Source organism: Peromyscus leucopus, chromosome 15, assembly GCF_004664715.2.
Source record: "Peromyscus leucopus breed LL Stock chromosome 15, UCI_PerLeu_2.1, whole genome shotgun sequence".
Taxonomy (NCBI): domain Eukaryota; kingdom Metazoa; phylum Chordata; class Mammalia; order Rodentia; family Cricetidae; genus Peromyscus; species Peromyscus leucopus.
In genome coordinates this window covers 17,945,131-17,958,770 of record NC_051076.1, presented here as the reverse complement: position 1 = coordinate 17,958,770, position 13,640 = coordinate 17,945,131, and the positions used below count along the sequence as shown (strand labels likewise).

At 49.6% G+C, this 13,640-nt stretch overlaps 1 protein-coding gene across 3 annotated transcripts in view; it reads right to left on the bottom strand.

Moving 5' to 3' along the window:
• Window positions 1-4,640: 4,640 nt before the first annotated feature.
• The window catches only part of LOC114686406 (epoxide hydrolase 1), a 30,672-nt gene continuing 21,672 nt past the window's right edge, over window positions 4,641-13,640 (bottom strand). For all 3 annotated transcript variants that reach the window (XM_037211184.1, XM_028861091.2, XM_028861090.2), the window contains 6 exons: window positions 11,022-11,249; window positions 9,996-10,125; window positions 9,295-9,503; window positions 7,026-7,134; window positions 5,491-5,616; window positions 4,641-5,073 (listed from right to left, as the gene is read on the bottom strand). In XM_037211184.1, coding sequence (XP_037067079.1) covers window positions 4,872-5,073; window positions 5,491-5,616; window positions 7,026-7,134; window positions 9,295-9,503; window positions 9,996-10,125; window positions 11,022-11,249 — 1,004 coding nt within the window. In that variant the 3' untranslated portion in view covers window positions 4,641-4,871. The remainder of the gene's footprint in view (window positions 5,074-5,490; window positions 5,617-7,025; window positions 7,135-9,294; window positions 9,504-9,995; window positions 10,126-11,021; window positions 11,250-13,640) is intronic.

The following is a 13,640-nucleotide window of genomic DNA, read 5'->3' as shown; positions in this document are numbered from 1 at the left end:
ATCCCAGCAGCCAGGAGGCAGAGGCAGGCAGGTCTCTGTGAGTTCGAGGCCAGCCTGGGCTCCATAATGAGACTCAATTTAAAGAAAACTGTGGGAGTAAGAAACTTGTAATGGCATGTGTAATGACTAGTCAATTATCAACCTGATGAGCTCCAAAATCTCTTGATGGGTGAGCCTCAGGGCATGCCTGTGGGGGAGCATCCTGACTGGGTTAACTGAGGTGGGAGATCTGCTCACTATGTGCAGAACCGTTCCCTGGGGTGGGATCAGGAATCACAGAGCACACTTCCATCTCTCTCTGCATCTGACTGGGAACAATGTGACCTCATGTTTCTGCATCTGTGACTTTTCTGTCATAACAGACTATGGAACCATGAGCCAAAATCAATTCTCCCTTCCTTCAGTTGCTTTGTTACGGTATTTTAACAGGGCGACAGGAAAAGTAACTAGACAGTAGATAAGAGCAAAGAACCATAGAGACATGTACAGCAATGTCAATGAAGCCCATTAGAATTCCTGTCTGAAGAATGCTTCTCTGACTGTCAGGGCATCCATGTTGCCCAGCTCCCAGTCTGCTCTCCAGCAGCCATTTACAGTCTTAAGACTCACACTACCTGTGGTGGTTTGAACTGAATTGGGCCCCATAACCTCATGGGGAGTGTGGTGCTGTTAGGAGGCATGGCTTTGTTGGAGTAGGTATGGCCTCGTTGGGAGGAAGTGTGTTACTTATGGATGTGGGTTCTGAGGTCTCATACAAGCTCAGGCCATCTGGAACACAGCCAGTGTTTCCGACCACTTCCTGTTGCCTGCAGGTCAAGATATAAGACTCTCAGCTCTGTCTCCAGCACCACCATGTCTGCCTGCATGCCACCATGTCCCACCATAATGACAATGGACTAAACCTCTGACACTGTAAGCCAGCCTAATTAAATGTTTTCCTTCATAAAAGCTGCTGTGGTCATGGTGTCTCTTCACAGCAATAGAAACCCTAACTAAGGCATCTACCCTTAGGGGCAGCACAGCCTGCCAAGGGCCAGACCGTTGCCGGGAGGAGGCAGATTGCATTTTTCACCCCAAAGAAAAAGCTGATAAAAGCCAGGCCGTGGATCAGGATGGATGCCAGTCAGAGCCAGGAAGGCGGTCTATCTGTATGGCTCTGCCCATAGGTCCTCCCATCCCACAAAGAGACTGAGGAGCACCTCCCCCAGGACAGTGGTGCCTTTATTTTTGCAATCTGTAGAAAATGGGGTCTCCACCAGCTGAGCCATTTCTCTGGCCAGTAGTTCTAGTTTTAACTCAGGGGACCTCTTACCAATTTCCTTAGCAGCTGCACCCCAGTTACATCCCAGGAGCAGTGGATAGGCTGCTCCTCCTCACATCCTCACTGGCAGTGGCTGCCATAGTTAGGACATTGTTTTTCCATGCATTTTTCAGGTCATTTCCCTTTTTTGAGCTGTTCATTTGCCATCCATTGACTGGATGATTTTTTTTGGGGGGGCATGTCATTTTTGGAGCTCAGTATAGATCCTCGATATTACTCGAATCCTAATTGGTCTTATAATAAAAACCTGGAGCCAGATGTTGGGGTAAATGCTGAAAGATTGGAGGAAACAAGTCACAGCCACTTCTCACCTCACCAGCTCCTCAGCTGAAAAGAGAAGATCCTGTCTCTATGAACCCTCAGACTGAATGCCTCTGAGTCCTCAGCTTATTCCTTTCTCTGCCCAGACATACCACTTCCTGTCTCAACCTTCCTAGTGCTGGGATTCAAGGCATGTGACTGCCAAATACTTGAATTAAAGATGTGTATCACCACAGCCTGGCTGTTTCTCTTTTAAACTGGATTAATCTCATGTAGTCCAGGGTGGCTTTGAACTCACAGAGATCCACCTGGCTCTGCTTCTGGAGTGCTGGGATCAAAGCTGTGTACCCCACTGCCCAGTCAGAGACTCAGGCCGTACATGAAGGTCTTTGATGCACTTTGAATGGATGTTTGCACAGGGTGAGCGACGTGGTCTAGTTTTCTTCTGCGCTCGAATATCCCGTTCTCTCATCCCCGTTTGCTGAGGCTTTCTGTCGAGGTGTTTTTGACACCAGGGGGAATCATCAGGGGCTGTCACTGCATAGGTCTATGTCTGGATCCTCCACTGCAGTCCATTGGTCTGCATGTCTATGCTTGTGTTCTATCATGATGTTTTTGCCAATATAGCTCTTTAACGTCATCTGCGGCCAGGTACTGTGGCATTTCCAGCACTGGTTTTTCTGCTTTGGCTATTTGGGGCTCTGTGTTTCCATATAAATTTTATGAGTTTTTTGAAGTCATTTTTTTATGATTTTTGAAACGTATTGTTGGAATTTTGATGGGTACTGAGTTCAATCTATAGATCACTTTCAGTAATATGGGCAATTTCACAATATTAACTCCACCTATTCATGAGCAGTGGAGACCTTTCCATCTTCTAGTGCCTTCTATTTCTTCATTACAGTGTCTTAAAGTTTCTATTGTAGAGGTCTTTCACCTCCTTTGCTACCTTTAATCCTGTTTTGTTTTTTATTAACTTTAAAATGTTGTTCTTTTATGTAGATGGTGTTTTGCCTGCATGTATGTCTGTGCACAGCGTGCATCAATGGTGCCTGCAGAGCCAGAACAGGGCACTGGATCTCCTGGAACTGGAGTTACGGACGGCTGAGTCGTCCTGTGGGTGTTGGGAATTTGAACCTCTGGAAGAGCAGCCAGTGAGTGCTCTTAGCTGCCGAGCCATCTCTCCAGCCCTGGTATTTTACTTTTAAAAGTTATTGTGAGTGGAGTCTGATTTCTTTCTCAATAAATTTGTTACCGGCACATAGGCAAGCTTTACATGATGCTTTGGTATCCTCTTCGTTGCTGAGAGTGTTTATCAGCTAAGAGTGTTCAGTAGCATCTTTAATTTGTTTTTATATAAGAGTTTTGCTCACATACATGCCTGTGTACCACACGTGTACCAGCAGAAGGTGTCAGATTCCCAGGAACTAGAGTTACAGATGGTTGTGATCCCCATGTGGGTGTTGGGATAGAACCCAGGTCCTCTCAAAAAGCAGCCAGTGCTCTTAACCTCTGAGCCTTCTCTCCAGCTCCCTTTAGGGTCTTTTAAAGATAGGATCATGTATTCTAGAAATAGGTATAGATTGATCTTCTTTCAAATTTTTACTTTTTTTTTTTTAAAAGAAATAAACCTTTAAGCGCAGTGCACTCACACGCCATTCGTCTGTCCCGTGTGGCTTGTGTTCCCACGCATCCACACCATGTTAGCTTCTTGTCCCTCACTCACCAGTCTTGGTATGGTTAACCAGATCAGTGGTCAGTGCTTGGGGCCAGGTGTCATTATTTCACTTAACAATGGCCGTGGTGAGCAAGGGGAAATTGTGTGGCATTCGGAATGCCACAGAGGGACTTTGAAGCAATTCCCTCAAGTGAAACGTGAATGTTCTTGACATACGAGTAAAGAAAAAGATATCAAGTGCTGAGACTCTTGAGGATCAAATCTTTGGCCCATAAACTTATGAAGAAGGAAGAAGAAATTTCTGTTATAGTCACCGTGGCTCATAGTCACCGTGGCACCACACACCACACCAGCTCCAGTCACAGTGTGCAGTAAGTGGTGGATTTACAGCTTCACGGAAGTTTCACGTAACTGTTGGGAATCTTGGGAGGCCTCCCCTGTAGATAAAGGGGAAGCCTTGTGGGGTGGATGCCCACCCCCTGGGCTGTAGTGCCCTCCTCGCTTGCCCTCTCTCGGACCCACTCACTGCCTGGAGAATTGGGTTTTCAGTGCAGCCATAACAGGAGGCTCTGTGGATGGGCGAGGTCCTCTGATAGCCACAAGGGGGCGGCAAACACACGTGCCTTGGAACTCAGCAACCGCAGGAGGGATCTGCTCCACAGGGGTAAGAGGCCAGGACCCCTTTCCTTCCTGGGTCTCCTCTCCTCTAGCCTCCAGATGTTGCCTCAGCGAGAGGCTGAGGCTCAGAGTCCCAGATAGCGGAGCAGTAATGGCTGGTGCCCTCACAGTTGAAGACGGGAAAGCAGCCCTGGACTTTGCAGCGGATACCTCCTCGTGGTCAGGGATTCTTCTTAGAATAGTCTGTCCTTGGACAAGTCCCTCAATGAGGAAATAAAACTTTCCCTCTGGGGAAGGCCTGAGGTACAGGATCGTGATGGGGAGATCCTTCAGGGTAGAGAAGGAGGTCCTGCTCTGGCCGCACAGATCCAAGCATGGGTGAGCCTTCCCTATACCTCAGCCAGAGGACCACTGGACCAACACAGCTTTGCAGACCTCTCTGGGCTCATCTGGAGGGCTGGCTGGGACTGGGATACTCAGATCTTCTCATAGACAACAGCCAGCCTCACAACTTCTGTTCCCAGTGGCCTGTGTGCTGTGAGTGGCTCAAGATGGGAGCTGGCAGCCTCCTGGAGACTGCCTAATGCAGCACAGCCTTGACCCCTGGTGGCATCTAACTGCCTCTCTGCCCTAGTCAGCAGGGCCAGGTTCAGAGGGCCCAGCAGGACCCTCCGTGATGGGGACGGGGGCACCTGGCAACTCTCTTTTGGAAGGGAAGCCCCATGTGGGTGTCTAAGAAATACACAGCGTTTGGTCCAGACACTCTTAGAAATAAAACCATTTATCATCAAAGCAGCGTAGCTTAACACAGGTGTGTAGTGGGGTGATCCACGTGGGGGTGGTGAGAGGTGACCCTGTGAGGGGTTAAGTCAGGGCCCCCAGTGTGGTCAGGGGACAAAAACCAAACTTATTCTTTAGAAAGGGTCATCTCCCCTGCGTGACTTGGGAGGAGCCAGGGGCTGCAGCTAAAGCCGTGGTTGGTATCTCGGGTCATCACTGCAGCTCAACCAGGGACACAAACTTGCGGATGTCCTGGGCCAGAAGCTTGGGCTCTTCAAAGGCAGCAAAGTGGCCCCCACGCTCCATGTAGGAATAGGAGATGAGCTTGGGGTATTTGACCTTCACCCACTTTTCTGGAGCGTGCAGTAGCTCGGAAGGGAAAGCGGAATAGCCGGTGGGCACGAAGACCTTCATCCTGTGAGGAAGAGGAGGGGGGGATGAGGCTGAGGCGCTGTGTTCTTCTGTTTCCAGAGGAGACTGCTATGGCCTGGGAAGGACTCAGAGAGGTCATATGGAGCCCTAGTGACAAGGGTTACACTACCCTTCCATTATAGTCCCTGCTTTTTACTCACTAAGGACCCTCTCTGCCTGGGAGGACCATGTGACAGGTCACGTGAGCCTCTAAGTGCCCACTTTGCCAGTCTTGATGTCACCTGAAGGTCTCCATGTGGACCTTGCAGATCCCAGTGTCTTTGTCCCAGCAGACCAGGATCCTGAGAACATCTGATGTCTTTCTTAACTTGCCATCACACCTTCTTTGGATTAAAGGCCAAGTGGTTCCCAGCCCCAGCCCCAGCCCCAGAGGCCCCTCTCCCTGCTCAGCCGGGCTTACCTCTCATGCCTATGGACATTGATGCCCTGGCCCAAGTTCTCCTTGTAGAAGCGCTGGGAGGAGACGATGCTTCCTGTTGTCCAGTAGATCATGATGTTGGTCAGCAGATCTTCCAGGGAGTACTTCCTGGGAAAGAGCACAAGATGTCCAGGCTCAGTGCAAAGCCATGGCTGTCAGGAACAGAGGGGCTGCCCCTTCAGGCTGAGAACATCGGGTAAGGTCTAGCTCTCACATGCTGGGAGCCCAGGGAAGGGTTGGTGAGTTATGGTTGCCACTCAAGGGTGTGACTTCCACGGCTCCAGCGATCCCTGGTAGCTGTCTGTCTTGTGGAAGGGCCTCTGTTTTGACCCTCCACTGCAGAATGCTGCCATCCCTTCTGTGACACTTGCTGACCTCAGAGATTCAGCCCTGTGGTCTTAGGAGTCTCAACTCTGACTAGCTAAGCCCGAAGTGGCCTCTGAACCCAGCTGACCGACCCCACTCCATCCCAGTTGCTGACTCCTCCAAAGGCCCTTGGATGTGCCCTGATGGGTCACACGTCTATCACAGTCCCACCTCCATGTTGCCCTTTTTGAGAATATCTTAGTCTGGCAGACGAGTCTGGGCCTGTTGTTTCCAAGTTTTTCTGTCCTAGAGTTGTGATCTGCCAGTGTTGGTCCCTGAATCTCCCATTGGCCCCCTTGGCCACGCTGGCTTCTTCCTCCTCCTGGGCTAGCCACACTATCTGGTCTCACGTTGCCCCTAGGCCCTTGCTCCCAGCTGCCCTTCCTACCACTCCATCTCCACTCTGCTCTACCCTCCACTCTATCCTTTCTCAGTCCTGCTTCCTGAAACTGCTCTTATTGCTAAAGTCTGTAGGCGTGAGGCTCTTATCTGACTCTGCCCTTTTAGTCTGTCTGTCCCATCCCTCTGTCCTTTCCCTCCTCTGTAGTCAACAAGACTTCCCAGCATCCCTAGATGCCGCCACCCACATTTTCTGTGATATCTAACCAGATCACACGGGACTGTCTCTTCCTTATGATATTTTACCCAAGTTCTACCTCTGTGGATCCAGGCTCTGAATGGACACCCTCACTTGGGTGTCTCACAGTCTGCGCCTGAATGTGACCATGCCACAAACGAGCTTGGCATCAATGCTAAGCTCCTCTGGCACAGTGGTGTGTCAGAGGCACACACGAGTGCACTCTCACAACCCTGCCCCTTCCCATTGGTTTTTCATAGAGCTCACAGGCTATATGGGTCCCATGAGAGAGGGTTCAGCTAAAAGGGGGTTTGCTACTTTGGGGACTTCCTGGCACACATATTTTGTCTCACCACCAACTGGGAGGCTGAACAAGTCACTGGACCTTTCTTGCCTCTCCCTCCCCCTCCCCTACACAGGACTCCATTGGCCATGGAGTAGGAGGTGCAGCAAGCCAAGGACTGAAGAAGCTTGGTAGTTTTCCCCATGGAGTGCTTGGAGACAGATGGAACGGCAGGCCGAGAGAGGCAGAGAGCCTGGGGATCTGGTCTGAGGACAGGGTGAGGGGCCTCACCTCTCCAGGCCTCCATCTTCCAGTTCACGGTATTCTGACTTGGTCCAGGTGGAGAACTTTTCTAAGATGTAAGCAGCCAGGCCCACCGGCGAGTCGTTCAGAGCACAGCCTGGATGGGAAGAAGCAAGGGAGGCATTGAAGCCTGGCCCCAGGGAGTATGACTCCAGGACGGAGGTGTGTGGGTGCCACAGAGCAGCAGCAGGCCCCGCCACGCACCCCACTTCTGGAGCCCTGGCCTGAGCAGCCTCATAGAGCAAATAGAGGTCAACATTCCCATCATCTCATGGGAGTCACAGACTATGTGGGCTGTATCTTGGTCAAAAATAGGACAGTTGGTTACAAATAAATATCGATGTACCCATGGGCTAAAATACTATCCCAGTCATTGAAATAGCGGGGACAGGGGAGATCAGTGGAGCAGCGCATGCTTAGCACCCACGAGGCTCCGGGTGCCATGCCTAGCCTTAAACATCATGACTGGGATAACAGTGTAGAACACATGCATCACAGCATAAATACCTCAGCTGGGATAACATCATAGAACACATGCATCGCAGCATTAAATACTGCAGCTGGGATAACATCATAGAACACATGCATGGCAGCATTATATACCGCAGCTGGGATAACAGTATAGAACACATGCATCACAACATAAATACCCCAGCTGGGATAACATCATAGAACACATGCATCGCAGCATTATATACTGCAGCTGGGACAACAGTATAGAACACATGCATTGCAGCATTAAATACTGCAGCTGGGATAACCGTATAAAGCCTCACAAAAGTCATGTTGAGAAAAGGAGCAAGAATGCAGAGTCCATGCTGTGTGGTCCAGTCACCAGAAAGGGGAGTACAGGCAACAGCATCCTAGGACACTTGTGTGGGGGGGACCCGTTTGGGTCCTGAAAGAGGCCAGTCACCTGTGTCTGGACACATGGGGATCTGCATTTACAACATGCATAAGGGACAATGTTGGCGAACTCTTCTGGAGAGTACCTCAGGAAGGTGCGAGAGCTGGAGACTGACTTCTCTGTTTTGTTTGCTTGTTTGTTTGTTTTTTGCATTTTTTGCATTTCTAGTCAAACGATGAACATCTGCTTCACAATTGGAAGGAAGCCTGACTTTATATAAAGTGCTGTTATGGTTAGGAGCTGTCCTTGGTGTGGGTATGGGATGTCATGGGAACTGTGGGAGGCTCTGAGTGGACTTGGGGGACATTCAGAGGACGCCTCACAGTCTCGGGTCAGCCAAGGCAGTGCTTGTCAACCTGTGGAATGTGACCCTCCGGGGGGTTGAGTAACTCTTTCATAGGGGTCACAGGTCAGAGATCCTGCACAGCAGATATTTACATCACCATTCATAACAGTAGCAAAAATACAGTTAGGAAGTAGCAACAAAAATACTTCTATGGTTGGGGGTCACCACAACATGAGGAACTGGATTAAGGGGTCACAGCATTGGGAGGGTTGAGAACCACTGTTTTAGGGGGTCCCAACTTCCCTTGTCTCTTAGCTACTTTACAGCTCTGTAAACAATAGAAAACCAGGAAAACACAAATGATTCTAGTCTATCAAGAAGAAAGACATTTTTTCCAGTGGTAATTTTTCTTTTATACTGGGGAATTGGACCCGGGGACTTAACGGTTTCAAGGCAAACACTCTCCCTCTCAGCTGTCTCCCCACGTGGTTACAATGATTACTCTGGGATCAGGTCTCAGAGTGAGCCCCGCAGGCAGGCAGGACTTTTTGGATTGTCTAGTTGCAGCTTCCAGAGCGTCTGGGATTATAGGCCTGCATGCATCACCAGGCCTGGCTACTTGTAGATGTTAATGAGTTCCGTATCCATTAGAAAACAAATCTGTATTCTAAATACCTTTGAACAAACTATGGTTTGTTTGATCATCTCATCGATGTCCTTATGAATTAAAAGTTTTAGTTTCTTTTTTTCTTCTTTCCTCCGTCTTCTCCTCTTCTCCTTTTTCTTTTTTTGAGACAAGAGTCTTGCTATGCAGCCTAGGATGGCTTGGAACTCACTGTGTAGACTAGGCCGGCCTAAAACTTGTGGGGTTCTCCTAGCCTCTGTCTCTCATATGGGATTATAGCTGTGCTGGGTGGCAGATCCCATATCTAGCATGTGCGATGCCCTTGGGTTCAGTTCTCAGCATGGAAAACAGAGTCCCGTGTTCCTTATTGGGGCTTTCTGTGAGCTGTGCTCTCAGGGGCAGTGGGATTCCCTATGTGGCTCTGCCCTGGTATACTTACCCACGGTGTCTGGCTTGGTGGCCTGGATGTGTAGGTAGCCACTCTCCCTCATGATGCTATAGAAAACCTTCTCCTTGAAGGGGTACAACAACTCAATATCCCTCTCAGTGTAGCCAAGAAATCTCCCAAAACGCCGGCCCAGGAGAGGGGTCAGGGTGTAAATACTTCTTGAGATGAAAGCCATGTTCAAGTGCAGGCCTTTCACGTGGCTGTGGGCAGAGGAATGGGCACAAGTAAGTCTACCTGCTATGAAGGACAGATGTGAGAGGAGATGGGGAGGAAGGGACAGGCCCGGAGAGGCAGCTTCCTTTGGCCCCTGTCCCTTGGGGGTATCCACTGAGTTGGAGGTGAGTGGTTGGGGAGGAGGAAATTTTGCTAGAGTATTCTGGTCAGGGCTGTTGTAGATCTTGTCCCACATGGTCTAATACATACCTCATCCTCTGCTTCAGACAGCCACCTCAGTTACCCCAAGGAGAGGATGGGGTCAACACACCCTCTCCCACCTAATGAGGGGAGATCTGTTTCCTCTGCTCCAGGCTCATATGCATCTGGGCCTGTGGGGGCCTGGCTAAGGGGAGCTCCACTGTCTTGGACATTGCTGAAGAGGGCCTAATGCGAACAGCCCTGTGTCCTGTGTAGAGGCTGTACACACACAGATACCGGTGAGGCTGTACCATGCCTGTATGACTTCACCGACTCACTTGGGAACCATCTGGGCCATGTTGGTGCAGATGAGGGACCCCCAGTCTCCGCCTTGAATGTAGAATTTCTGGAAGCCCAGCCGCGACATCAGCTTGTAGAAGATCCTGGCAGTGGCCACCGAATTGAACCCTGAGTGTGAAGGGGACAGACAGGGTGTTCTGTGCAGTCCGGAGAATGGTCTACGGTGGCTGTACTTTGGGCTCTGAATGAAGGAGTTTAGGTACAGCAGCAACAGTGGCGGCAGGTAAAATAGCAAAACATCATCAAATCAGAAATTTACAACAGGCTGGAGAGATGAGTGGAGGCACTTGCCTGAGAAAGCAAGCAATGAAGAGACCTTCTAAACATCCTGCAGAAATCAAAGCGGGAAACTGAGGCAGTCAACTAGCATTCCCAGTGGAGAGCTTTCTCTCCATGGATGAGCATCCCACTGCAGGCATTTTTATGCCGTGGAATAAACATAGCCATGCCTGTTGGAAATAACTGCCTTCTTGCTGTCTTCAAGGACACAATGTTTTTTTAATATTCTTCGCTGTTTGCTATGTTTCCCTCTTCCCATTACAGAGGCAGGGGCCAGCCTGACCCAGGACTGAGTGTCCTGAAGGACACTGAGGTAAACACACTTGAGTCTGAACTAGGGTGCCAGGATAGGGATGTCAACATCTTTGTTTCCAGAGGCAGCTTCACTGTGAGCTCAAACAGCACAGGACAACTTACCAGTACCATGAGCCTTACACAGGGGGACATGGGTAGTGCTCAGGTGCCTGTGAAGTTCCCCAGACCTTTCTGTCCCCAGCTGAGGAGAAAGTAGCTCACAGGAGACCGGAAGGAAGGAGCCTTGGTGCCCTGAGGATGACCCAGACCACAGGGCACTGTGCCTGGTCCTGCCACCCTTGGGGCACTGTAGCCACTGAAAAGTTTGTGAGCCACACAGTGGCACAGGGCTCAGGGGTGGTGATGCCCCTAGCAGGTGCTGGTGAGAACAGAGCACAGTCTGGGAGGTGCCACCCTCCGGCACCTTGTACCTTTCTTGCTGGATGCCTCTGAGAAACCATAGCCAGGAATGGAGGGACAGATGACTTCAAACACGTGCTCGTCACTCAGGCCATGGGTCTTGGGGTCAGTCAGCAGTGGGATGATCTTGTAAAACTCATAGAAGGAGCCGGGCCAGCCATGCACCATCAGCAAGGGCTTTGGGGTGCGGCCTGAGGGCAGCTGGGGAGGCTTCACATGGATGAAGTGGATGTCCAGCCCTGGGGAGAGAGCAGTCAGGGTGAGGGAAGGAGGGTCCTGCTGTAGTGGAGGCTGAGGTCCTGGGGAATCTTGTTTCCCTGTGTGCCATTCCTGGGAGAGAATAAGTGCTGTGATACAACTAAGTATTTTAATTTTATTCTTTTGATATATGTATTGGCTGAAGCATTTCTTATCATTTTCCAATTATAAAACCAAACTTTTTTTTTTAGATTATTTTATTGTATGCTTATGAGTGTTTTGATTGAATGTATGTCTGTATACCACATAAATGCCTGGTGCTTGCAGAGTCCAAAAGAGGGGACTTGATCTCCTGGAACTGGGGTTACAGATAGTTGTGAGCTGCTGTGGAACAATCCTTTTCTTCAGTGTGAATATGTATTACTCTCATTGGTTTATAAAAAGCTGACAAGCTGGTAGCTGGGCAGGAAGTTAGGCAGGAAAGCCAAACTGAGAATGATGGGAAGGAGGGCAGAGTCAGGAGAGATGCCAGCCAGCCACCAAGGAAGCAAGACATGCTAGAGGACAGATAAAGTCATGAGCCATATGACAATACATAGATTAATAGAAATGGGTTGATTTAAAGGTAAGTGCTAGCTAGTAACAAGCCTGAGCTATTGGCCAAGCATTTATAATTCATATTCAGCCTCTGTGTGGTAATTTGGAAGTGGCTTCTGTGATGGGAAAACTCCATTTGTAGTGAGCCATCATGTGGGTGCAGGGAACCCTGAGCCCTTGCAAGAACAAGAAGTGCTCTTAACTGCTGAGCCTGTCTCTCCAGCCCCAACACTAAACCTTTTAAGTTCTCAGAATTATTCATTAAAAATTTCATCCATTCACTCTGTAGTGCTGGGACTTTGTCCCAGGCCCTGCATGTTCTAGGCAAATGGCCCACCATTGAGCCACGCCCCTCACCGGCAGCACTGGTCACTATGGCGATAAAAAACAGAGCAGTCCCTAGAACTTACACATCTGCCATTACCACAACATTCTACACAGTTTTAGCATCTCCCCAGTCCAGTTAGTCTGTTTCTGTCCGTTTCTGTTTCAGATACCTCACATAGGTGGAATCCTTTGTGACTGACACCTGTCCCTCAGGACAATATAAAAAACATCCTTAAGTTATGTCCATGGTGTCACACTGCAGAGTTTTTTCCTTATCACTCTCCCAGGTGGACCCCTCAACTTTCCATCCCCCTGCCTCTGCCTTTCAAGTGCTAGGATAATAGATGACCACACCCCTTCGTTTTCTTGCTCTGAAAGCTGCATGACGTTGGCACGTACATCCGGTGCTGTGCCATCCAGGGCTTCTCGGCTTTAATCTGACCTCCTTCTCAGGATCCTTCCCAGGGCCTGACTTGTGTTCTCAGGCTTCCTTTAGTGTAGTCCGCATTTTAAAGAAACACTTCTAGAACATGTCTTCCTTTTAACAATACTAAACAGCCACGCCTGTTCTATTTGGGAACCTTGTTTTTCCCACTTAGCAATATCTCCCAGGGTCCTTCTCTGTTGCTCAACTTACTGCCATTATCAAGTTTATTTTTATGATTTTTGGCATGAACGGCATGGTCTGAGGCTATTTTTCATTCAAAGTTTAGTATCACATCATCTGATTTTAAAATTAGAATAAAGAAATACACACCCACAGGGATCTCCCTCATGAAATTCTGTTAGAGCAGAATTTGGATCTGGGATGGGAATACCCTGACAGGAATCCTCACCTTTATCTGCGTTCCCTTATAACAGCTATATTATAAATAATTAAAGTTATTATCATCATTATTAATTCTTATTAGTATTAAATATAGAGTCCAGTGTCTTGTACATGCTACCTGACTGGGCCACATTCCCAGTGAGGACACTGTTAAAATCCTGTAGTGCCGAGGTGACCTCATGGGTCCATTTCCCATGGAAGGAAAGGCTTTGGTTGGGTCTCCTGTAGGACAACAGCCCACAAATCCATAGTGAGTGCAGGAAGGCAATACTGGGTATGGAGAGAAGCGGGGAAATCATGAGGTTGGGGGTGTCACTGGCTGGGAGCCTAAGTTCCCTGGACAGTGACGGGGGGGGGGGGGGCAGGTGGAGGGTAGAGTCAGGTGAGGACTTGACCTGCCTGGGCTTGCACCACCACCTGCCAGCCTCAGGGGCAACTGTCTCCTCCCTGGACGGTCGAGTGAACTTACCCATCAGACTCTTTGCAGTGGCCATGGCCACCCTATCAGGAGGCCAGGGGCAGAGGTGGGTCTGGTGGCTTGTAGAGCAAGCAGAAATTTGGTAGGACAGGGAGCTCCACGGAGGGACAGTGAGGACCTGGACACACCACTGGTGGAGGTGTCCGAGACTGAAGCGCGGACACTGGGGACACAGAGGGTCCCACGTAGCATAGTACAAGG